General features: G+C 41.3%; 1 protein-coding gene across 7 annotated transcripts in view; it reads right to left on the bottom strand.

Moving 5' to 3' along the window:
* ACACA (acetyl-CoA carboxylase alpha) overlaps positions 1 to 26,576 on the bottom strand; it is a 276,125-nt gene that overhangs the window by 106,607 nt on the left and 142,942 nt on the right. For 6 of the 7 annotated variants that reach the window (XM_043902905.1, XM_043902907.1, XM_043902908.1 and 3 more), the window contains 8 exons: positions 23,432 to 23,545; positions 22,148 to 22,261; positions 21,024 to 21,113; positions 19,081 to 19,199; positions 8,383 to 8,406; positions 5,622 to 5,765; positions 4,766 to 4,862; positions 3,591 to 3,698 (listed from right to left, as the gene is read on the bottom strand). In XM_043902905.1, the coding sequence (XP_043758840.1) occupies positions 3,591 to 3,698; positions 4,766 to 4,862; positions 5,622 to 5,765; positions 8,383 to 8,406; positions 19,081 to 19,199; positions 21,024 to 21,113; positions 22,148 to 22,261; positions 23,432 to 23,545 (810 nt within the window). The remainder of the gene's footprint in view (positions 1 to 3,590; positions 3,699 to 4,765; positions 4,863 to 5,621; positions 5,766 to 8,382; positions 8,407 to 19,080; positions 19,200 to 21,023; positions 21,114 to 22,147; positions 22,262 to 23,431; positions 23,546 to 26,576) is intronic. The other variant, XM_043902904.1, reaches the window with a different exon arrangement.

Consider the following 26,576-nt stretch of genomic DNA (forward strand, 5'->3'; position numbering starts at 1 on the left):
TAGAGACAAAGAAACAGATGAATGAACTAAGTAAGACACGCTCTTAAAGGTCTCTAATAAAGAGGGGCTACCCAGCAACAAGCAGAAAAGCAATCCCACTTGTTGGAGAACCTGAAAACATGCATGAATAACACCAATACAAAAACTATGCTGACTTTCACAACTCACATCCAGACTGTACTTTGCTCGTATACTTTGCTTAACTCTAACTGAGACATATATTCATAAACCAATTCTTAACTTTCTATATATATATTCTATATATATTTTAAATCCAAACTGGCTTCCCCCTATAAATAAGCACATCCCTGGGCCATTTCCTCTTATTTTTCCATTTTTATTATGGCAATTTTTAGTAAGAAAACTAATCAACAGCATAAACAAAAGTAGAAAAAATTAATTTCCAAATAATAAATTCCTAGATCAAATATAAATAAGTTTTGGTTTAACTACATTTAAAAATGATTGGTATGGGCATCATACTCACTAGTGTAAATAACCAAGTGTTGATACTACAATAAGAAAGAAAGGGAGGAAGGAAGGAAAAAAGGGAGGAAGGGACGGAGGGAGAAGCGGAGGGAGAAGAGAAGAGGGAGGGTTAAAAAGGTGGGGTGGGGCAGTGGTGGTTCTGATTCTGTATGCCAAGGAATAGAAACATTTCTTCTGACACCAACAAAGAATTCCACTACAGCCAACTCCTTCGAAGATAAGCATCAATAGCTATGTTCCGGCAAGGGAAGAAAATAACTTTAATAATGCCATGATTTAAAATCAAAATTGTTATTGCTTTAAAAATTCCACAAGTGGCTAACAATAACAGCAGAGCAACAGGATTCTGATTACATTGTAATAATGCGGGGCTCACAGCAAGTCCACAGCTATTACCCAGCGATTAGGCGTCAGCACCTGGAGAAACTCCATTTACACTGACTGCTTCAATCTCCTCCACAAGTCATTTACAAATATATGATCCTAATTTCTATGAGAGAAAAAAAGACATGCTGGGACTAGAAGATTATTTGGACAATTTGGATCAACCTATTTGATAGTTTAATGTGTGCTTTAAAAAAAAAAACTTTTTCTAAACTGCTAGAAGCATGATCATGAAGTGAAAAACAAAACTAGTTATCACTTCAGCTTTTTTTTTTAAACTGTGTTTCCTTTTCTTTTTATATTTTTTCAAAACAAGTAGGTGAAAATGTTTAATATTCCTGGATAAGCACGGTACGTGACGCATAGCTTCTCCAGGCTTGGACTGTCGACACAGTCTACCCTTCCCTACTGGACAGCCATAGGCAAAGACTCTGGGTTTCTCTGTGCCTCAGTTTACAAGGCCAGCCAAGGAAAAAAGAAAATTTCTTATCATCACTTAATGTTACAAATAAACATAGTGAAAATGGAGAAACTGCCTCTTTAAATCAATGTGTGCTGACATATAACCCTTTGATCTGAGTGTAATAAAAAGCCTAAGTGGAGGCTGAAACAACCAAATGTGGGGAATTAGTGCTCAAAGCCTGGGAAGAAGCTCACAGATCACTTCATCAAGCACTGACACCAGCAGCCAAGCACAATGCTAGGACTCTCCCGTCTCCTTGGTCACTGGTCTCAGGTTAATTTTATGCGATCACGCACCGGACAACGGCAAGACAGAAGGTAGATTTCTCTTCCAGAGAAAAATTCCCAGGCATGGCCCCCGACTTTGACTTCTCTGGAAGGACCTTTCCTCACCTCAGCCCCACATTCCAGTTCACGTGCTGTGAAGGCATCATGGGGAAAATGCTAGGACACACGTTAAGCACAAAACTACCATCTTTTCCTAGGTATTGACCATTAGCGTGATAGGATGTGAACACCTATGGCACTGTTTACACTGTTGAATTTTTAAAAATCTATCGGACATCACTGGTGGTCCGGTGGTTAAGATGCCATGTTTCCAATGCAGTGGATGTGGGTTCAATCCCTGGTCGGGGAACTAAGATCGCATATGCCACCAGGTGTGGCCAAAAAAGAAAAAAATCTATTGAGTTCTTTATGACAAGCACTACGGGCTAGATGCTTTCCATTCAAAGAGCACACACTAGCCTTGTAATGAAGGGCTGCTGAGGAAGGGTACATTGGCATCTATCAGACAGCACAGACTATCATTTTGAACATCAGACTACAAGCATCTGAGTGTATTATTTACTAAAGAACCTAGATCTGTGCCCCTTAGAGCTGGTACCAAAGGCTTAAATTCTAGTTTTTTTCTCCATCACCTACCAGCCGGTGATTAAATGGCCTTAAGCTCTCTGACCTTGAGCTTCTCCCCACATGTATATTTGGACTAATTCCTGATTAATCTAACCCCATGGGATTGTGGTAAGGTGCTAATAAGTTAAAAAATTTACACAGATGGTGTTTAGAAATTAAAAGTATTATTATTAATCAATTTATACCGACCAACTAGAAATCCAAGAGAAGAAAACACATCTTAGTTAAGGCTACACAGAGAAGTCCTCATAAAACAGGGAAAATTGGAGACAGCTCTTAAAACAAGCAGGATTTAGAAAGAAAGGGGTAGGGGGAGACAGGAAGGAGGGAAGGAAGAAGGAAAGAAAGAAGAAAACATTCCAGATAAGGGGCAGTTGAAGAGAGCAGGCAGACAAAGTAGATGAGACAAAGACCTGGGTCTTTTCAGGGAGCAGCAAAGGCTAGACTGTGGGTCTTCATTAATAGGCTAATGTTAAACAGTAAGGCAAGGAGGTGTCCAGAAGGTTAGGGAGAATCAGTGTTGAGTGCAAGGGGGCACCGTGAACATTTACCTTTGTGCTAGTCAGCAGAATGGAGACTATCAGGACGGGACGTGTGAGGATCAGAGGGAAACCTGTCACAGTGTCTCAGGAGTGAGGGGAGGAGGGGTCTAAACTAGAGAGATGGTAGTGAGAATTAAAAAACTGAAATGAAGGGGGCTGGAAGCGAAGGAAGGAAGGAATGGGCAGGGAGGGAAGGGTAGAATAAGGGAACCGCAAAGAAGAGAAAGAAGTCAATGATTTCTGAATGACTGGGGGCAAAGGGTTTGGTTACTTGAGGTTATTTTTGTTCCTGTTTAGTTTTTTGGTGGGCAATGAGACAATCAGAAGATGTGAAGGAAAATGATGGGAATTCAGACCTCGATGTCAACACAAGATATCCAAGTGACATAAAATTGAAAGGAGGATGGAATTATCACTGATATTTTCAAAGCTGGGAGGGAAAGACATAGAGGGAGCATGGGGGGAGATTGGGCCTAGCTAGACATGTGTGGTTAAGTCATCAAAGGAAATTCAGCAGGTGAAGTTCAAGACTGGAGCTCTGGAAAAGATCCAGCAATATAACTTCTCTCCCTTAAAACATTTTGAATATTTAAGTGTTATACTTCTTGACATAAAAAAGATACATATTTCACACTATTAAATCACTTTGGAATTTTACCCCTAGAGGCAGAACTATGTCAAAGACACAGCCATTATCAGTGATCAGGCCTTAAAAGTAGCAAGTGAGAAAAGGATGGATATGTCACACAGGCTGCAGGAAAGGGGCCATCACCAGCATCTACCCACATGAAGACTTACATTTTGCTGGGTAAACTCTCGGAACATAGCTGCTAGACTGTCATCCTCGATGTCGCAGTCTGTTTTGATAGCCACATTCAAAATGTGAATTGGTTCATCCCTGGGGACCTGTAACCCAAGAATACAACAAAATGCACTCAGGAGGCTAGCTAATACGGGGGCAGAGAAAAGTACTTGGTAGGATACTAGGAAAAGAGACACGCCCCGCCCCCCAGAATATTTTTGGGTTGCCCACTTGTATGAAAAAGCAAAATGAAACCACTGCCCAACACCCAAATGGAGATTAAAGACACCTAACTTTTAAACAATAAGGCAGCAAAGGCATTAATTAGAGGTGGCCCCAAATCTTAACTTGCTATGGACTTGAAGACCACTCTGTCTCAACTTTTTCACCAATAAAATGGGAATGAAACCATTTGCAACATTTCTTCATGTAATATAAAGGAAAAGGAGGAAAAGAAGCCATCTGAACATATTCCCAGGTAATATATTTCCTAACATTTGTCAAACAGGAGAAGCATCAAACCATTACAGGGAAATAACCTGGTAGGGAAAAACCAGGACCAAGTGTTTACTAAGAAATGGAAAGAAGAGTTTAATAAAAGAACAAAATTTTAAACAAAATGCCCATTTCCTTCTGCGATCTGAAGCCCACCGTTCATTGAAGATACAAAAGCACTGCTCTGCAAATACACAAGCCATCCATGACTAAGAGTTAAAGCAACCGAAGCTCAAGTCTTTGAAGCAATATTCAGAGACCCAGAGGCAGCTGTAGAGGATAGAGCTGAGCTCGTTCTACACTATGGATTCCATGCTTAATACAGTTATTTCTATTTTTAGGTTAGAATTTATGTTCTACCTGTTTCCAAAAATACTTAAATGAGGTATACACAATTAAATAATAATAATAATAAAAAGAGTACACAGGGGACTTCCCTGGTGGTTCAGTGGTTTAGAATCCATCTTGCAATGCAGGGAATGTGGGTTTGATCCCTGGTCGGGGAACTAAGATCCTATAGGCCTCAGAGCAACTAAGCCCATGTGCCACAACTAAGACCCGCTGCAGCCAAATAGATAAAAAATTTAAATAAATAAATGTTTGAGAGAGAGAGAGTATACAGTACAAGTTCTGTATCTGAAGAGGCAAAGCATTCTCCCAAAGGGGACAACCATACCTTGTCTTCGTCATACAGAGATGTGTGACCTGCCTCAGGGAATGTCGGGCTTTGGGGTGGGGAATCACAGAAGCAGCCCATCACTTCATCAAAGATCCTAAAAAATACCAAATACCAAAGAAACACCCACCATGAAAAGGGGCAGAAACCTGAAGTGGCAGGAAGATGAACGCTGCCCCGGCCAGCTCTGTCTAAAGGAACCATCTGTCCTACCCCGTGCTCAGCAGTCAACTGAACAGAATCACCAGTGGCTAGACAGGACGTGTAGAATTTCTACCACATGGCAGAAATTAGGAGGATGGATGGTTTCAACTTTAATAAACCATATATATTTTCTGTTTTTAAAAAAGAACAATCTCAAGCTTTTCTGTTGTGTTTTTTTCGTTTGTTTGTTTTTCATATGTAAGCTACGAGCATTGCTGTCATCATCGGTCTTAAAGTAACAGAAAGAGCCTGGGACTAGAGCAGTGACAGACCAATGTAATTACCCCTCCCCCTAGGGTAATGCATCAGTATACATCAAGAGATAGATGCTGAATGCATTTAATCAAAAGATGTATCGTCTCTGGTGGGGCTCACTCTAGTGTTGTGTTTAATTTCTCCCGACATTTCACTCATCACAGAGCAGACAGCTTCTTCTACTAGCTATTGAGGAAAAGATGGTTTTTGTTTGTTCCTTTTTTTCTGACCAGACCCATATAACAAGTACAGGCTTGTAAGGGTCTGCATGGGAGGGTGGAAAGGAAGGACAGATACCTCTCCCGGGGCATGTAACAGCGAGGGCTACATCTTCTTAGCTGGCTCGTGGCTAATCCAGGAGCCTCTATTCACTCCGCAGAAATCTGAGATGCCTTACCTGACAAAATCTTCAAAGGTCCGAAAAGAGACCATCCCGCCCATCCGCTGACATGGCGGAGTGAACGCGTTGTCCAGCAGCACGTCGCTGACACTGGCTACGTGAGTCATGCCGTAGTGGTTGAGGTTGGAGGAGAAGGACATTCTAAATGGTAATTGAATCGAGTGCATTAGACAAGGAGGGTAGGAGCATGGACTGGGAGAGCCACAACAGAGAAAAGGAGCTGGGAGAGAGGTGAGGCAGGGTCAGGTGGCAGAGAGCAGGTTTGGTTTTTGACCCACTATGGAGAAGCCCATGTTACTAGACTCACATTAACCCTTGCCTTGGGATTTTCCCTCCACACAAACAATATTTTTACCACCCCATAAATTTCTCCACTTAAAAACCTAAGGACTAATATGGCGGTTTTCACACACTGACATCATGACATGTCTAGTGAATGAAGAGCACATAGGGGTGAAAAACCATCCTGCATCTCCCCTTCCCTAAAACATCCTCTCTTTTAAAAGGAAGTAAGCCAGCCAAGTGAGTGGTAGCTAGGCAACACTGGAGGTATTTTTCTCTAGGAACTGTAATAGATTAAGGATTCACAGATAGATATCCACATGTACAACAACAACTCTAAGTCATCTGGAATGGTTTAGTGAATCATTATTAAAAAAAAACAAAAACAGAAAACCATGTTTCATCAGAGAGAAGCAAGTCGCAGTCTATAAAAGGAACTTTACTGAGGTCTCTACCTTTTCCTTTACTAGGCTGATGGGAAGAGTAGTCATAAGGATCATAGCTCCTCCCTTTTTGAAAGAGAAACAGTTTTGCCGAATTTCCTTTTTTATATTTAAACATTTTCACACCAAAGTAAACATACTGTCAGTAAAAGCCCTTAATTCATCCCAGCAGAGTACACAAGGGCAGAGCATGCGTCTCAAAGTATGTGTAAGCAGGACAACAGGTGTCAATGGAGATGCTCAAAGGGAGTGGATTTGTTCAATCTAAAAATATAACGAGTCTGGATATTCCTTGATGTGCCTCAGCAGTCTGTACTGACAGATACTGCTGTACACTGTAGTGATGCCCAGCCAATCAGGACAGCCTCTCAGGAGGGACCACGCTAAAGGATGCCTCCAGGACTTGCCCGACACATGTTACCGGCATACTGAGCTGAAGCAAGTTCCAGGCATGGCAGCGGCACCCGAACTTTGGGGAGCTGCTCAAAAATCTCCTCCAAGTGCACCACCTGCAGTATTGCAGGGTGCAAGACAGCCAGCAAGGTGAACTCGCGATCTGGGTACATATTGTACTCTGTTGCAAATATAAACGGCAATGGAATTTTTTATAAATATTTTTATAAATGGGACTGTTGCTCACACAGACTATAGAGACTGACACTCCAGGTTTTTAATCCCTCGGCAGATGACCATGAAAAAGTACTTCATCTTCTGACAGTACCAGGGACTAGGAGGTAGAGTGGGAGAGGAAACCATTGATACCATGAATGAGACAGACAGACGAAGCACATGGCAAGCAAGTCTTATACATGGCGCTCACTAGAAACAGGATTCAGAGCTGGATGAACTCAGAAAGGCTATCATCCTCTTTTCTAGGATCACCAAATGTATTTAGTAAAGGAGCAAGTTTGTGAGGCATTGTATCTTTTCTACCTGCCTGGTGTTAAGACAGGAAAGAGAGTCCAGATAATCCTTAAACGGAACTCCTGAAGTTGCTAACAGGTTGTGTTTGCGGCAAGCATGGGGTTAAGCATCTTTATCGCTCAACCGAAACCCCATGGCATTTCCGGTTTCCCCTGGTACTATGCTCTTGGGCCAGGACAGCTAAAGGCAGGCAGGAATGAAGCAAGCCTACCCTCCAAGAGCAGACAGAGGACCAAACAGAAGCACTCCCTTTCCTCTCCCCATCCAAACTGGAGGCTATAAAAGCTATAACCAGTTGTGATGACTTGATATTTAAAGGGAGAGGCACAAAATAAACACAAGTCTATACATCTTTCAGTGTACAGCTGGTCATCTACAAAGAGCTCAGCACCAGCTTTAGCACTTGGGGGATTCCAATCAGAATTTCTATCCTCTCAAACTTGCATTGTGTTGCCTTGCTGGGTTCAGGAGCAGAAGGAACTCAACATATTAAAAGTACCACTCTGTGTTATATCAGTCTGGAAACATCTTCACAGGGATACACACATCAAAACTTTAGATACACTCTTCCAGTGTTAATCTCATTACAGGTCTGACATAAAACTTGACTTGCATGACAACGTTAATACTTTAGAAAAACAGCTAACAAACTGATAAAACATGAGATCAGCTATTTCTGCCTGTGCATTCCTCAAAAAGGAGATACAAATTAGAGAAACTAAAAAACTGAAAAACTGAGGAACAGTTTGCCAGGATAGGAGTGACCATAAGGGTTTCTCCTCTGAAAGCCCCAAACTAGACGGAGAGCTTAGCAGAAGACGTTTACAGCAAAGCTGAACATCAGACAGGTGATTCATTCCCCTATCGTCCACAGCTAGACAGGAGCTGTTCCATACTTTTTGAGTGTTGCTTTTTGAATGGCTGGAGAAAAGCTGAAGACATGTTTTCCAAACAGAAAGTATAGTTTAGTATGTCCAAAGGGGAGCACAGGACCTCCCAGCAGAAAGATAACATATTAGCTTGTCAAGGGAAGTGTTATTTTTTTCTCCTGGTTTCACTAAGTTACAAAAAAAGATGCTTTTAATTGGAAAAAACTAAATATACGGTACCTGTTTAGCGTGGGGATGTTCCCTCTGTAATTAAACAACCACAGTTAGTTACCAATAGGTTAGGGAAAGCCACAATAAAAGAACTGTCAGAGCAGATACAGACCAGTCCTGAGGAGTCCCAATTTGGTGGCTCTGGCCTTCAGCAGACATAATTAAGTGCTTATTACGCTTCCACCTGCTGGGTGCCTCCAAAGAGGCTGACCTACCTTACCATAGCAGCTGTTGATGGAAAGGGTCAAAGTGTATTTACTATATTTTTTCTATAGCTCTATTACCAAAAAATAATGCAGAATAAAGATAAAAGACAGGCTCATGAAAATTAATTGAAGCTGTATGATATGGTATATTATCTTAAGCTTCAACATGAGGTATAATTCTTGACAAGATTCTGAGAGCATCTTACTTGTTCCTGTTTTACTAAAAATGCCATAAGGAGGTTCAGAGAAGCTGACGCCACAGCCCTCCCTACGTTAACTGATCTTCTAGGATGTGTGAGGAACCTAAAAACTCTCCTCTAGAGAAAAGACACCAGGAATCTGGGTTCCCAAGTACTTTTTCTAGTTCTCTTTCACCCCACTCCTGTAGAGCGGTGGGGGTGGGGGTGGGGGTGGTATAGGAAAGACAGGTATTCTGTGCTAATGGAGCCTAAAGCTAAAATTATGCAGGAAGGTGATGACTAACGATTCCCTGATTAGACTAGTATAAACTGTTAAAAATGAATTAACATTTTTTAAAATGAAATGAATTTAGGGCAATCATGACATTTAAACATTTAAAATCTCTGGGCCTTCCATGAAAACAAGCTTACCTAAATTTGGCAAGCCCTAGAATTTCCTGATAGAGAATGCTTCTGAAGCATGAGAGGAACATTAGGATAAGAATGGAAACTGTGAAGCAAGTCTCTTGCATTCTCTTTGGTCTTTACCACCAATGCTTTTCTCCCCCTTTAATTTGACATCAGTCATTTCCTCAACTGAAACAAACAAACCAAAACAACCCAAATAAAAGCCCTTATTTTCAATGGTAAAACGGAAAAGTTACACTCACCACCCACAATTTAGGAGTCCTGTAAGGGGGTTGATTGGTTGATATCTTAACCTTCTAACGCTCTTTTATCAGCATTTAATCATTGTTGGGGTTTTCTGGCACACAGAGGACTTAATGGGCAGAACAGAGTGGGTGGTGCTGATGATATGTGGGAAGGAGGAGAGAGGGAGGAAAATGATGCACTCTCCACGGCAGTGAAAGGAGCAGAATAGACTGAGCTGGCCATATAAATAAAGAGCAGTGACATATCACGGCACACAAACTGTATACCTCGCGTGATTTGTGAGTAGTGATGCTCTCTGCATCAAACCTGTATCACAGAGCAGACTCCTAAGGCAGCAAGAGCAACCTCTGACTGCAAAACCCTGCACCTTTGCTCTTTGGATTCTTTCAGTTTTTCTTTGGGGGAACGGGTTTCATTTTACAAGAGGTCCTTCGATATCATGCACCTGGTCCTCATCAGCAAACAACAAGCACTCGTGGGTTCTAGAGCAGAAGCAGAAAACTAATAGTAAATGCTAATAAGAATATAGGAAAGTCTTCCTTTTAAGATATAAAGGATTCTTAAGAAAAAGGCCACCTGCACAGGCTCTAAACGATAAACTTCAGTTCAGAGAGAAGGACCCTACAAACAAAGCATCTCAGGCTCCTTCGCATCCAGAGTTCAGGGATTCAGAAACCAGGGTAATCTCTCTCAACTGTTAACCAATTTCTTACACTAATAAAACGGTCTTACTGCTTCTGTGGCGCCACTCGAATCCCTTAGGGAGTCCTTCCCAGGGTGAGGGCCAAGTTTCCAGCAGAAAAGGGCCTGAATTGAAAAGAACTCCACCAACAAAAAGACAGCCCTTCTCTATCAGCAATCCGCTAGCTCGCACAGGGAGCCCCCTGCTGCTTTGTTATAGAATTGGGCACCATCTACGCAGTATGGGGTAAGAACAAAACTCCCAACATCTCCAGTCTTTAAAGGACCGGCCTCAAATCGATCATGTAGGAGGTAAGTTTAGAATCAGTTTATCCCCTTCGGTAGAATAAGAAGCTGTGGGGCTGTTGGGGAGATAAGCAGGGAAGGTTAAACTCTCTACTACAAAGTAAATACTTAGCCGTGTCCATAACAATCATTTATATATTTTATTACTCTATAAAGGGGCTATTTGATCAATTTAAGAAAATGACCGATGGGGCACGCTGCACACTATTGTGATATACCAGAAAGCTCGATCGGTGGTCTGCACAGAAATCAACAACCAACACAGAGATCGTGTATGAGTCAAATATTCCATTTATATAGCTGAAAATAAAATAAAATCTGCCCCATTTCACTGCATACTCATCATGCAAAAATAAACAAACTGCTCAATCTCTGTTAGGGCAATCAATTGCATCCTCAAATACGAAAAAAAAAAAAGTATAAATTCATTTGTAAGATATTTGCTGTTTAGGTCTTCAGAGAACTTAAGACAATGAATCTTCATTCACCATGTTTTGAAAAATATTAGAATCATTTTCCTTCCAGGAGATTAGCTCCATTTTACAGATGTGGTAACTGAGAAATCAAAGGGGATGTTTTCCAAGGACACTGCTAAATAAAGTGTCATAAACCAGAAACCAGACCTGGCATTTTCTCACCTCAGCTCCGGAGGCTAGCATTCCACATCGATATAGACTAAATTTAAAGAAGGACAAGACAAATCCTTTGACTGCTGAGGTCCCCAGCATTAAGTCACCTCTGATTTTATTGATCTGCTTGCCTAGGGTGGCTGGAGAGCCTGCTTCAATATGAATGCAAAGTCAGAGTTGCTGCTGGCTGGCTGAATCCTCTTTATTTAAGGAACACTGATTCTCTGGCAGTCACAAGTTCTCAGAGCCTTTTACCATCCCTTCCAGCTGAATTTCATTTTGCTGAATTCGAGCTGGCCCTACATAAATCTTTTATCATATAAAAATGTTTCCGATTCTTCTGCCTTCTAACTTGTAGGGGAAAAAAAAGGAGACCCTATAGGAAAATGATGGGGATGCATGCAAACAAGCAGTGTTATACCAAGCTGTGACTCAGAGCCAGGATAAGGAAAATCTTTTGAAATCAGGCAGCAAAGCAGAATCGGAAGAGGTCGGCTGAATAACCTACTAGTGGTTGCTAACAGCAGTACCATAGGAGAAAGAGCAATTTGACTGGCTGTGACCAGTGGTGGTCTCCTTGCGTGACTATGTTTCTGCAGAAGAGTCCGAATCAGGAGCCGTAAAACACATCCGAACCATGTATTTCTGCTGGCGTCTCCCTGACCACCTCCTTGCTGCTCAGATGCCCCAATCCCATGGCAGAGCTTTCGTTTACAGTAAAATGATCATTGCTTCATTCATCTGCAGCCTCCTTCCAAGCCCTTCTTTGCTCTGCTGGAAGGTTCTGCTCTTTCTGAAACGAGTGTGCCAAAAGAGCTACAATACATTACTATCGCCTGCTGTATAATTAGCTACAAATCCACAGCACGAAACTACAGGATTTACAGGTGCCCAGGAGTCCGCTTTTCTCTCCCCCTGAAATCAGCTAGCCCTCCTTGAGAAGAAGGGACCTTGGACTCCCTTAACGATATATTGAGAGTTTTAAACCTGACTCTCCAATCTTACGAGTCTAGAGTGCCAAAATAACACAGCAGAGACCAGAAACTGAGCCACGGATACCAGAAAGCATGATGGTAAGCACTTAAACCTGCTGAGAATCTTTCCTTCTGCCAGATGCTTGCATCTTATCAGCAGACACCCTTGAATGAAGGAAGCAAGAGCTGTAGGGGTTTTATTTATCTATAGCTCATTCTGGCCTGCCAACTACCACCAAGCACTCCCACTGCTAAAAATTGCTACAAATTGGATGACTTCTGAGTGTCTCAGTACAAGCCAAAGAAGGGTTCTAATCTCTGGGTGTCAAAGATTACCAGGATTCTCAAGAATGGCAATGGGTCACTGATGAGTCCCATGGTAGGGGCTTTTGACTTCTAAACTTCCTCACAACCTCCTTCATGAAAAGAAGGTCCGGAGGCCACCCACCTACAGTGAAACTGAAGGCGTCAAGAGCCTAAATCCAGTCGTGACCGAAAAGTGCTATCAGGGGAGAACACAGACGATCTCTTCTGGATGTGAGACAAGAGAAGTGGAAAGTGTTTGAAAATATTCTATCATAGGGGGCCAAGTTCACAAGGAGCAAATAGCAGAAGTGCAGTGCAATTCAAGTTAACTTAAAACATTGATTTCCGTCTAAGAAATCAGTCTTCACCCATTATATATGTACAGAAATACACAACAAATTGTACTTCCATCTTCTGATTCAACTGTGATGCTTCTTATCTGAATCACAGATGAAAAGTTTTAAAAAACAAACTATGTTCACTAATAGGTATTACTTACGAAAATCATTTGGAGTTTTAAATTTCATACTCCCAGACTGTCATAATATGCACAGCCATATGCATAGCTACAGAGTTTATGGGATAATATGCTTTACATATGTTTGCATAAGTATAGTTATATTTTAGAAGATGAAATACACAGGCTGCCTAAAGAACCTATTTGTTTCCAGATTATTATGAGTTGCTTAATACGTCCAAAGCTAAATAAAATTGTGAATGTCAAACGATTTGATGAGTCATCAAAAATACATTTAGGATGAGGCCTTAGTGTAACAAGCTTTTCTATCACCAGCACAAGAGAATGATAAAACTAGGGATTCAGAATAAGAAAAAATACACACACACACACCTGTGAATCTAAACTCTGGGCCTCCCTGGAAAAAGAGAAAAGGGAATACTACATGATAGCAGTTTGAGTTCTAGGATTAATCCATGCAGAATACTGGTTGAACTCAATGAAGAGCTGGTCTGATGGAATCTTGGACGAAAAAGAATTAAGTCCTAAAAGTCTGCATGGTAATAAAATGTTCTCTCAGTGTGGACCAGCTATCATGACTTCGCCTGCACCAAGAAAATGACTAAAAGAAACCCACTCATTTCTCTCTGAAGGACTATTGCTAACTGGCTACATATTACCTTTAAAAAAAAAAAAAGAGAGAGAGATACAAAATTACCTCCCCTCAAAAAAAAAAATTCACATACAATAGGACATAGTCCTTACTTGCTAAGAAGATAAAGAGAGTAGAAAATACACACATTTCTCATATATTTAGGTGTTCCATATACACTGGTTTCCTACTATGCTTAAGTCAGGAATTTAAGAAGGGAATTTAACAAGAATAGGGTATATCTGGGCCAGGAGTTTCCCTCGGTAAAGGTCTAATATCTGGATACTCTGGTGAGTAAGACCTGACGATGCTAAATAAGTTCCAACTACAGTTCCCCCCCCAAAAAAAAATTGGAACTCTTGCATGGAAGATCAAGAAGAAGATAATATACCTTAGCTGAAGCCTACCTAGCAAGAAGGATGATAAGAAAGGTCACAGATATAAGAAATGATATTTCTTTTAAATGACTTTTTAGTCATCTGATGCCTTTCCTAACACTCAGAGGTGTATCAGAAAAAAAAAAAAAAAAAACACCACAGTCAAATTATACTGAAACACAGAGTAATTAAACATCAAACAAGTTTCACTCCAGATATAAGCCAGAGAGTTAATGCTGTGCCACACTGTACCTAAAGTCAATAATATACTATATACTTAAAAATTTAAGAAGGTAGATCTCATGTTAAATGTTCTTTCCACAATAAATTTTTTAAAAAATTTAAGTATTAAAAAACGTCAAGCAATACAAAGTACCTCAATAAATTTAAGCAAAAAGGCACCAAACATGTCCGCTACATGCTAACTGCTCAAGTGTGCTAAAAAAAAAAAAAAGAAAAAAAAGAGGGAGGGTGTCTTCTCTCTTCTCAGAGCCCGCTCCACTTACCTGCCAGGGTGGCTACTTGTGTTTTGTCTACTTCTCTAAAAAATCAAAACATGTACAAACGGGACATGGTCTTCAATCCAAGTGGCCTCTAGGGCATTTTCCTGAAAAAATACCCTGCTGTTGTCAGTCTGCAGACAGAGAGCCATGTTTCATCCCAACCCACCGGGGCGAAATCACTAGTCAAAAACAAACTACAGGAACGGGATTCCACAAGATGCCCCCGTACACAACAAGAGACTGTAGTCTTGCTTTGTAAATACAGCGTAGAAAGATACTCCCAAGGACTTGCTGGATAGGTTTTGCTCTATTTCAAAGGAATGACTGGCTAGGAATGGGAAGACCAAGGATCAGGAAAGAAAATGCAAAGAACTGGTTTAAGAATGTATGTATTTTTTTCCCCAAGAATTTTTGGTTTGTTACCTCCCAAACATAATACTCAGAAAGTATAAAATCCTATTTAGCATTAGATATGTAAAATGTGTATATTCATATGCCTGTTCTCTGTTCTCAATGAATAATTTTTAAAGCACGTATAAAATACTGTAGTACATCTACAGTGTCAGAAGTGAATGGTTCCTGTAACCATTTACATAATAAGAAACATAAAAGTTTGTAAAAAAAAATTCTTCTGGGGCACTAGCACTAACATAAAACAAAGAGCACCCAGTGTGACTGTCCTAATTAATTCTTGATCAGTTGAGTTGACTATGTGGTTAGGAAGTGCCGGAAATATGGCTAGTCTGTACTGAGACGTGTTGGAAGCAGAGAATACACTCTAAATTCCAAAGAGTTAGTAAGAAGAATGGAAAATATCTGGTTAATAACTTTCTATTACATATTAAAATGAAACTTTGGATACAATGGATTAAATAAAATGTTAAAGTAACTTTATCTGAGCATTTCCTGGCAGTCCAGTAGTTAGAACTCTGCTCTCTCACTGCTGAGGGCCCAGGTTCAATCTCTGGTCAGGGAACTAAGATCCCACAAGCCATGCAGTGTGGTGCAGCAAAAAAAAAAAAGTAATTATTTTATCTGTTTCTTTTTAGATATGCCCAATAGAAAATTTAAAATTATATATATGGCTTGCAATATATGTCCAATATATTTCTATTGGACAGTGCCAGTCTAGTGGTGAAAATGAAAGTCAAAGTTGCTCAGTCGTGTCCGACTCTTTGTAACCCCATGTACTATACGGTCCATGGAATTCTCCAGGCCAGAATACTGGAGTGGGTAGCCATTCCCTTCTCCAGGGGATCTTCCAAACCCAGGGATAGAACCCAAGTCTCCCGAATTGCAGGCTGATTCTTTACCAGCTGAGTCACCAAGGAAAGTCTAGTAGTACTGATTCTCAACTGCAGATGTTCAACAGAATTATCAGAGGCAAGCTTTTTCAAAAAGCGATACCCTGGACTGTGGTTCGAAATGAATCAGAATCTTGAGAGCCAGGAAACCAGTAGGTTTATTTTTTAAAATACTTAGCTGCTGATTCTGAGAATCACTAATCTAGAGGTTAGTGGACATAATCGTGTCCTTGAATTTTATTGAACTGAGAGTGGAATGAACACTGGTAGACAGTCTCTTGTAATTGACTTCTGTAGAATTAGAAATAATAATGCTTATTGCCTGCTGTTGATAACAAGAATAGAAAATAACAAAAGTCCTGAGGTTAGGGAAAAAAGTTGGAACTTGGCTCAAAAATAGCTAAAACTGAGATACTCTAGATTTCTTTCATAAGGGTGGTAGGTCTATGAAATAATAAAGAACTTGGCCTTTGTCCCCAGTTCCTGGGGGACAGACTCTAAATCCTTGGAATTTCTCAAGTAATAGAAGTGCCTTCATTATTCATGAGTTCCGTGGATCACACCTAGTTTATGTGAAGAGATGAGATAACTCAGGACAGGGTCTGCTCACTAGAAAAACCAACCATATGACTAGAGGGTCACCTGGACCTCTGGGGAGTGGACAGGAGCTGAAGAGTGAGTTTAATCAAGTGACCAATGATTCAATCAATGGTGCCATCGTAATGAAATCCTGATAGAAACGCTGGACCCGGAAGTTTAATGGAACTTCTTGGTTGGTGAACAAATTGATATGCTGGGAGGACTACATAACCAGATTATACAGGGAAAGAAGGGGAAAACTCTGTGTTTAGGACCCACTCAGACCTCACTCTATGTATCTCTTCATTGAGTTGATCTGGATCTGTATCTTTTATAATAAAACTCTGATTATATGTACAGTACTTTGCTGAGTTCTATAAGTTGTTCTAGTGAATTACTAAACTCGAAGGAGTCATGGGTACTCCCAAAATAATAGCCAGTTGGTCAGAACTCTGGGCAGCCGGGGAAACCTACTTGTGGCCACATTCTGAAGTAGGGGCAATTTTGTGAAGACCTGAACCCTTAACGTGTGGCATTTAACACCAGGTGGTAAATGTCAGAACTGAATTACAGTATACCAACTGATGTCAGGATAAAGTCATAACTGCAAATTGTTAACAGAAACATTTGTAAGAAAAGGAAAGATCTTACAAAACTAAATTCAAGCAAATTCGTAATAACTGAATAAACTATGTTCTAAAAATTGAATACAGTATTCTGTAATTAAAAGCTGATAATTCATTTTATGGGCTTCCCTGGTGGCTCAGTAGTAAAGAATCCCACCTGGCAATGCAGGAGACACAGGTTCAATCCCTAGGTTGGGAATATGCCCTGGAGAAGGAAATGGCCACCCACTCCAGTATTCGTGCCTGGGAAATCCCATAGACAGAGGGGCCTGGTGGGCTACAGTCCATGGGGTCACAAAAGGGTCGGACACTACTTAGCCACTAAACAACAATAAATTTCATATTACTAAACTAACAAAAGGACTTTAGATCTAAAACAGCATTAAAGCAATCTGGGCATTTTCTCTGGTTTTCACAAAGATTATTTTATCTTTCCTTCTATTTTTTTAAGTCTTTATTGAAGCAGTTACAATACGGCTTCTGTTGTTTAAGTTTATTATTCTGTATACACACAACCAAGGAAGACTTTAGAAAGACAGCAAGACTACAGCGAGATACTGTTCAGGTCTCCAGAAGAATGAGTACCCCTTGGATGTTGGGAGGGACAGGTATACACATCTTGAAACCATATCAAGAACAATCATATCAGAGCCACACCCCTGAGAAGGAAAGGTGAATAAGATTTCTTAACAGTTCAGAGGCATTCCTCTCAATTTTCCAACCGACTTTCCCTCACCAAACTGGACACAGATCCTCAAATAAAGAAAGTAGGACAGGGAGAGCAATTCCGAAAGACAAGGGGAGCAATGAGGAGGGAAGAAGATGAGAAGCAGTGCTGCAGCCCGACTACAGATCACTGCCCAAAGCAGGAAGAAAAAGCCAAAGTCCTGAGAATTACAGAGGGTGGGAAGTATAGCGTGTAGTGCTCTACAATTATTCAAGGGATGCAGGAGAAGAAAGAAGCCCGAGCGCTGAGCCCGTGTGTGCCATGAGTACCTTGCCCGCTCGCTGAAGGACAGCCATTCGTTTCTGGAAAATGAGATTCTGAAATCCATGGAGGCGAAAATGTACCGAGAGATGCTTGCTAAATCAAGGATATACGCTTTTCTCTGCCAGCCATAAGGTATTTTCGAGGGAGAGGAGTGAAAGGACCTCCTGAGACAAAGAAGACAAGTACTTTTTTCTGAAGACGCTGCTGCTCGGCTGCTGACCTCTGCTGGATCAACACTGGCATTCAGTGGCCGCAAGTCTCCGCGCACACCTCTTTGTCTCTAGAAGAGTTGCTATTGCTTTGGGTGAAGTGGCAATTCAGAACAGAACCATTTCTGTTGCCTGTAACTAAGGATCCCCAAAGACAAGGTACTTTGTAATACAGAGTGAAGAACCAAAGGCCATAAAGAAGAAACGGAGGGGGTGCAGCTTAAGATTGGCTGTGGTTATTTATATTTCCTGTGGTATTACTGAGGAGAATGAAAGTACGGAAGGGAGATGACTAGAGGTGGGGATGAAATTCCTAGGTTTTTCACTGCCTGGGAATACTTAAAAAAGAAATGAGATTATTATATAAAGTATTTCCATCTTAAAACCAAAGCAATATTTTGGTATTATTGTTAGAACTGGAAACAAATTTCCATATGTACATTTTTTTAAGGGCGTAAGAAGGTAAAATTAATGGAATTAACATAGCTTATGTGAGTAATTTACTTGAATTTAAGTTTGCTTTCTGAAGTGTGCTTTTTAAAAACTAAATTTCAACTGCTAAATTTACATGTGTGTTTTTGGAGAGATCATGAAACTGGTTCAGGTTCAAACCACAGCAAACATAAAGGGAAAAAAGGCATTCCACCCAAAATATTTTTACATCCTGTTGACTTAAACTGCTATAAATGTGATTTTCTGGCAAAACTCCAGAAATTAAAATGCCAGTAAATTCTTTCTAATTAAAAAAAAGAAAGAACTATGCCTCCTCCGTGACAGAACACAAGTAAAAATGAATGGAATAATCTTAACCTTGTATCTCAATTAGACCATACTGCCTCCTCTCTCCAGGTCAAAGATCAAAAAGTAAAAAAAAAAAGAAATAGCTGCCAAGAGGCTCTTCTCTCATGGTTTAAGTGTATTCATTGTCTGCTCTACATTTCTAGCTAAAAAAATCACCACAGAGAACGGTCACACACATTACCCATTCCCCACCCCCACACTCTCTGGATAGCGCTCTGGTTGGCTCAGGTGCACGCACCAGCTCAGACTCACCTGTTTGGATGCGATGTGGGCAGCATGAACTGGAATTCCACCACGCAGGTGTTGTCCTTCAGCTGCCGGTGTTGTACGCTATTAAGTTCATAGGCTATATAAGCCCTTCGAACATACACCTGGTTAAAAAATAATCCTCAGTAAATACACTTGAAAAACAGAAACTCAGAAGCAGTTAGCCCAGGGAAAGGAGTCCTGAAAAGAGACGTATGGTGCAGAAGAAGGTGGTCTATGCTGACAGAAGTCCCAGTGCTGAATACATACATACATACCTTGCTTTAATCAATAAGGCTAGAGTCTTACAACTATACCCATGACTATAAATGGAAAGGAAACCAGCCTGCCTCCGCTGGACACCTCTAGGTGTGCTGAAAGCCCTTTACACAAACCTAAACTCGAGAGAAACTTTGATCATTAGCAGAAGAGCATACAGAACCATGATGATTTCAACAGAAGATAAAATCAGGGACTTCCCTGATGGTTTACGATTAAGAATCCACTTTCTAATGCAGGGGACATGGGTTTGATCCCTGGTCCAGGAAGACCCCACATGCCCCCCAGGGCAACAATCCCATGTGCCACAACTGCAGAGTCCACGTCCTCTGGAGCCTGCACGCTGCACCTGGAGAGGAGCCCAAGCACCACAATCAAGATCCCACGTGCCACAATGAAGACCTGATGCAGCCAAATAAATAATTTTTTTTGTAAAAAAAAAGATGAAAGCAAACAGGGAGAAAAATGAGAGGTGCTGATTCTGGGCCACCTGAGGCGTGAAGATACAAAACAGGAACAACTGAAGTACAGTCTCACTCATTCACTATCTTGTATCTTTCTTCTGTTTCCCCACTGGCCCAAATCAATTTTACATTGTTCATATTGCCCAAATCCTAGGCAAAATCTGAAGGCATAATTTGACATATAATATCTCAAATACACTAACTTGACTCAAAGAAACAGCAACAAGCTGTTTCTCAGGAAAACCTGTCAGTTCAACCTCATGAACTTCACAGCCAATTTGCCGTGCACACATGATGGAACGTGGAATCCTATCAGCATGTGAGGTATACAAGGAAACTTTGCATTAAATAGCATAAAAGCATTGTAGAACACTTAGATGTTTTCCAATTTTGGTATTTACTGAGTGGGATTCATGACAGTCTCCCCACAGAATACAAATAAAAAGTAACCCAAAGGAGCATGCAGAAGACTGTAGTGTCACATCACATAAAAATCATCTAAGACACTCCTTTTCCTCACCTCCAAAAAACATCTTTTGGCAAACTTTACAGCAGTATTTGGGGGCTGCAATTTTTGCGCTTAATGAGACAGGTATGCTACAGTGGACACAGCAAAGTCCGTGAGTCAGAATGAGCTGGGTTCAAATGCAAACTCTTCCACTTATTATCCATGTGAATATAGACAAGTCACTTAACCTCTCAGTCTTACTTTCTTCTACTTCATGAAGTATTTGGAAGATTAAATGAGAAAAATAAAGCACCTAAAGCACAGTTCATTAAACTTTCCTTCTCATGCTGAAATAGTTCATAAGTTCATAAGAACTGCTTGACAATTCAGAATATGACTAGAATCCATTTTACTTGGCCCAAATCACAAAATGGTACTGTTCTGATCAGCCACATATTTTTTCACTTATGGTATTACAGGGCATCCTCATCACTATGAAATGGAAGGATTCAAGTACCTGGAAAGTAGAACTGAAAAATGCTGGTAGCTATGACTGGAACCCAGAAACTGGTGATCAGCTGACAGACGTGACTAAGAGCAAGACCGAAGTCCAGCATTTATTTCAGAGGAAAAGACTCTACTCTGGAGAACCAACGGTTACGGCCAAAGAAGAAGGACTGATAACAATAGCCAAGCAGGCAAAAGGAGTCGGCCAGAAGCTGAGAAAAAGGTGATGTCATGTTACTATGAGAACCCACCTCCAGAGCTGCCATCCTCACGACCTGGTTGCTGTGATAGAAGAAGTTTGGTAGGACATCAAAAATTGACGTTTCAGACAAGATGAGTTTCTGGAAGGTACAAAGACAAGCTTCAAACATTACATCCATAAGAGAACAATTCCGATGGACAATATTTAGCATTAGAAGCATTAGTGAAACTTTAAGCATTTTTGTCTGCAAACTTGTAAACTTATCTTCTCTTTGCATGAACTTACCTTCTCTCTGCCTTGGCTTCCTCAGATACAAAATGGGGAAAATAATAATACCTATCCTCAAGAGCTGTAGTGTTAGACAGTATATGTAAAATTCTTAGACATGTATTAACAGTGCATTAATTATATGCTATTAAATGTTTATGGCTATTATTATCCTTTCTGACATATAGCTGAACTTAACATTTAATATATTGTCTCAGTACTCCACTATGGTAAACCATAGATTTGAACTCTCTATTTCAACTATGAACCAAATAAACAAAAATATCTTCCCCACCCCCAACTCCGTCCCCACTTCCTTAGTTTCCCCAGAAGGAAATATGAGAGAAAGCCGGAAGATTCCCTTGGCTAGGTATGATAATATCATTATTTCCAAGTAGAAAAATACAAAATCATTCCTGAGGAAATGATGTTTAAAAAACAACAGTCAAGGTTCTTTGAATTAGCAGCAAAATTAGCCAATATTCTTTCATAAAACTGGCTCTGTACAAAGCCTAACAGTAAGCATTAAAATAAAATTACATGATTATTTAAGTAGCTTTTCCCTGTTTAACTTATTTATACATCTGATTTCAAATATCAGAAATCAACCAGCACTACCACTTCATTGTGTCCTAGAACACTTTCTAGATAAAAGCACAAGAGGTGAAGACCTCAATAGGACACTTCCATCAAGGCCAGCCTATAAAACTTTTAAGCTAAGCCACAATTCTAACAGCATTTTTATGGGGGAAAAAAAAAGTACAAATCATCTTATAAAGTCAACAGATGAAACTTTATTACACAGAAAATCATAATTGACTGAACTGATTACTTAATTAAACTCTGCTTGGGAATGAACGGGACAGCAGTGTAGAGGGGTAGAAAAGGGTTGTAATGTATGTATACCTGCAGGTTCTCGATGCAAAACTGATGTCCGTACATGTCAATGGCTGATAGGAAGATAGACTCAACTTGGTTGTGGCGAAGCTCATATGATGGCAAATGGGAAGCAATAAGAACCTAGAGTGAGAGCAAAATAAGAGGCGCTGAGTTCCGGAGGGAGTGATCATTCTAGGCTCCCATTAGGCAGCTCTGTACAAAAGCAATAAATATAAATCTGGGTGTGCAGGCATCAAAGATAAAACAGAGGCTGAGTACCAGCACTTCCAGGCCCTGTAACAGAAAGCCAGGGCCACCAAGTACTGCGTCTCAGGTGACTCTCGCCATGATTTGCGTGGTGAGCGATCTCCAGTGGGGGGTTGGGGGAGGGAAGGGAGAGCAAACCACCTCCATCAAGCTCCATCAGTGGTGCTGGGGACTGCACAACTAGCTGCTAATTGGGAATCAGGCCTGGCAGGGAGCAGCTGTAGGGAAGGGGGACGCTGCAGAGCTAGCCTCTTGTAACTCTAAAGGGGAAAGACAGACTAGGAAAAGCTGCTCCGACAGCCCCAGGTACTCGGCAGAGGAGAGGGCGTCAGAATGTGACACCCACACGTGTGAGGGGCAGAGAGAAGGAAAGCAGTGCTGCAGACAAAGAGGGACATGGTGGGACCTGAATACCCTCAGCAGGTCGCTCAGAGGTTCAATAACTTTGAGTAATTCAGTGACATGGATGCAATTGTAGAGAAAGCAGAAGGTCACTGAACAGCTTCAAATGCTGCTTCCTTGTCGATGCCCGCGCACTGGAACACAAACACAAAGGGAGTGCCAAACCCTGGCTTCCCTGCTGAAACCTTCTGGGGTGGAAATGCAGACTACGGGGTGAAACTAACTGGACTGCTCTGGGGTCACGCTGATTGCCAGCACTGAAGATTCATTTCATCATCTTTCTGCTTTCCACACTTGATGCTTTGCTATAGACTTAAAAGTTTCACCTGCTTCTAAGCTCCCTTTGTAAAGTAAGAAATATTACACCTATTGTCTTCCTTCAGTTTCCTTTCCTCTACCTCACTTATAATGATAACGGGACTTTATGATGGGGGTGGGCTCCTATTTTAAAGAAATTTGAGGTTAATCTTTTCCACTCTCTTTAAAAAAACATACAGCACATGACAACATTTGTTCTGAAGGCAATGAGACATATGTGGGAAATTGCATGACCTTTGGAAGGTGCTGGGGAAGAGCTCATGAACGGACTGCCCAATCTGTGAAGACCATCCCTCCCTCAGGACAACCAACTCATGTCCTTACCTGGCGCGCTCGCAGCGCCACCTTTGCGTTGGTGGTCTTGCTGAGTTGAGTTAGCTCTGTGAGGATATTCAGCAGCTCATCAGTGAGGGTGGGGTCCCGGCCACACAGCTGATCCTAATTGTTAATGTGACAAAGAACATACACATCCATGTTAAAAAGAACTAAACATGGAACTCTGCTCAATGTTATGTGGCAGCCTGGATGGGAGGGGGGTTTGGGGGAGAATGGAGACTTGTATATGTGTGGCCAAGTCCCTTCCTTGTTCACCTGAAACTATCAAAACATTGTTAAATTGGCTACTCTGCTGCTGCTAAGTCGCTTCAGCTGTGTTCGACCCTGCAGCCCCCATGGACTGGAGCCCACCAGGCTCCTCTGTCCATGGGATTCTCCAGGCAAGAATACTGGTGTGGGTTGCCATTCCCTCCTCCAGGGGATCTTCTCAACCCAGGGATCGAACCCACATCTCTTATGTCTCTTGTGTTGGCAGGTGGGTTCTTTACCACTAGTGCCACTTGGGAAGCCCTAAATTGGCTATACCACAGTACAAAATAAGAAGCTTAAAAAACAAGAACTGAGGTGGTGAGAACTTTGAATTGGGACAAGGAAATAAAAACAAAGTAAAGAGAGCTGGATTCCTAAGATGCAAACATCCTGTTACCTTTATCCTAAACAGTGTGATAAAGAGATCCCAGAGGAAGCTGCTGCCAAGGAGAAGCCCAAGGCCCTCAGCAAATCAGACTCAAAATTCCTAATGCATTTCTTTATGAACCAACACTATACTTCAAACACGCAGAAGAAGTGATCAGAGACCACTAAAAAGTAACAAGGGATTCTGGGTAAAAAAATAACAGATGATGTCTCAAAGTTTGAAGAGGTTTTAAATAATACAAGGCCTAAAAGCTTTCTTGGTCCCTCTTCTACTTTTGGAAAGAAGGAAGAATAAGGCAAAAGGAACCACTCCTGGTGGTTTTCATTTCACAAACCAAATGTTCAGCATCCCAGGAGGGCACAGAACAGAAACATAAGCACAAATTATTCATTTACAAACACACGCTGACAATTCTATACCCCAAATCATGTATCCTCCTGCTGTACCAAGAACCATTCCATGAGATCTAAACATGGTGAATCCTTAGATGCATTAGAGGGGAAAACCAAGCTCCTACTATGTGATCCATGGTGTAATTCAGGACTGGGTCCTTAGTCTCCAAAAAATTAAAAAATTTTAAGAAAAAAAATCTCTATCATATTTTGAGAAAACGTATTTCTTCTCCAATGCAGTATCAATTTATTCCCTAAATTCACCCACTGTCCATGTAATTTTCATCTAAACTGAAAAAAAAACTGCAGATGCAGTTTTTATAAATGCCCATCATTCTTGAAATTTACAGAGCAATCAGTAACAGTAGTTTGTAACACCACATCACATAGCTCCCTCTACTTGGAGTTTGAAATAAGTGCCTTTATATGTTAGTCTTTTTTTTATATATTCTCCCTCACCCCACTATCAAACAGGACATGAATGACAGCCAGATCCTAAATGGCTTCCTGTTGCTGCCTTTAACCTTTCCCCTTTCTCAATTATTGCCTTTTTCTTAAGGAATCTCCGTTTCATCTTTAACCTTCCCCATCTCAGGGACCCTCCTTATAGTCCTTCACCACAGCAGTACAGGTACAAGTGTGGGGCTCTGGGGCAGACACACACTTCCCCAGGCACTGTTTCTGCAATCCCTACCACCTTCCACATCACAGGGTAAACAGTTTTGGAGTACTCAACGCTAACACGCTGGAAAGACAGTCTCTCAAACATTTTAAAGCAGGAAATATTTTCTGGTTCCCCAGTCCACGGCCAGAGGTCTGCTCCAGAGCAGTAAACCACGTGATGGTATTTACAGTTAAGGAAGTACAAGTATTGTTTTCACCCACGCCAACAAAGGTCCGTCTAGTCAAAGCTATGGTTTTTCCAGTAGTCACCCATGGATGTGAGAGCTGGACTAAAAAGAAAGCTAAGCACTGCAGAATTAATGTTTTTGAACTGTGGTATTGGAGAAGACTCTTGAGAGTCGCCTGGACTGCAAGGAAATCCAACCAGTCCATCCTAAAGGAAATCAGTCCTGAATACTCATTGGAAGGATTGATGCTAAAACTGAAACTCCAATACTTTGGCCACCTGACGTGAAGAACTGACTCACTGGAGAAGACCCTGAAGCTGGGAAAAATCGAAGGTGGGAGGAGAAAGGGACAATAGAAGATGAGATGGTTGGATGACATCACCGACTCAACGAACATGACTTTGCGTAAGCACCGGGAGTTGGTGATGGACAGGGAAGCCTGGCGTGTTGCAGTCCGTGGGGTCGCAAAGAGTCGGACACGACTGAGCAACTGAACTGAACTGATGCACTCACCTGGGTGGAAGAAGAAGTGACTGTAAATTCAGGGCTTGGTTGAGCATATGGTCACAGACTGAAGGACCTGTTCTTCCCATCCCAGGGCACAAAAGAAAGAGCAGGGAGAAAATATAACGAAGTCTCATCTTTTACTGAGAACTCAGGAGCATAACAGAATTTCAAGGGAATATACAAAATCACCAGCAATGGAACCCCCTGGCAGCCTAATGGTTAGGACTCCGTGCTTTCATTGCTGAGGGCCCAGATTTGACTCCTGGCTTCACTGGTGGCTCAGAGGGTAAAGCGGCTGCCACAGTGCGGGAGACCTGGGTTCGATCCATGGGTCGGGAAGATCCTCTGCAGAAAGAAATGGCAACCCACTCCACTATTCTTGCCTGGAAAGTCCCATGAATGGAGAAGCCTGATAGGCTACAGTCCATGGGGTCACAAAGGTCGGACACGACTGAGTGACTTCACTTTCTTTTCTTTTCTGGGGAACTGGGATCCTGCAAGCTGCACAGTGAGGCCAAGAAACAAACAAAATTAATAAAATCACCAGCAAAAAGACTATAACAAAACAGAAGGAAAGAGATAACAGTGGGTAAGGAAAACAAGATAAGCTTTTCCTACCTAAATCCCTGTTTACCTAAGAAAGATAATCCTTTCTGAGGTACTTACTCCAGTCTTCAGAACTACCCTCTGAAAGATCCCAAAACCTGAGCAATGTCCTGGGTAACAGACTCAGCTATCCACCAGGG

This window comes from Cervus elaphus, chromosome 5, assembly GCF_910594005.1.
Source record: "Cervus elaphus chromosome 5, mCerEla1.1, whole genome shotgun sequence".
Lineage (NCBI taxonomy): Eukaryota > Metazoa > Chordata > Mammalia > Artiodactyla > Cervidae > Cervus > Cervus elaphus.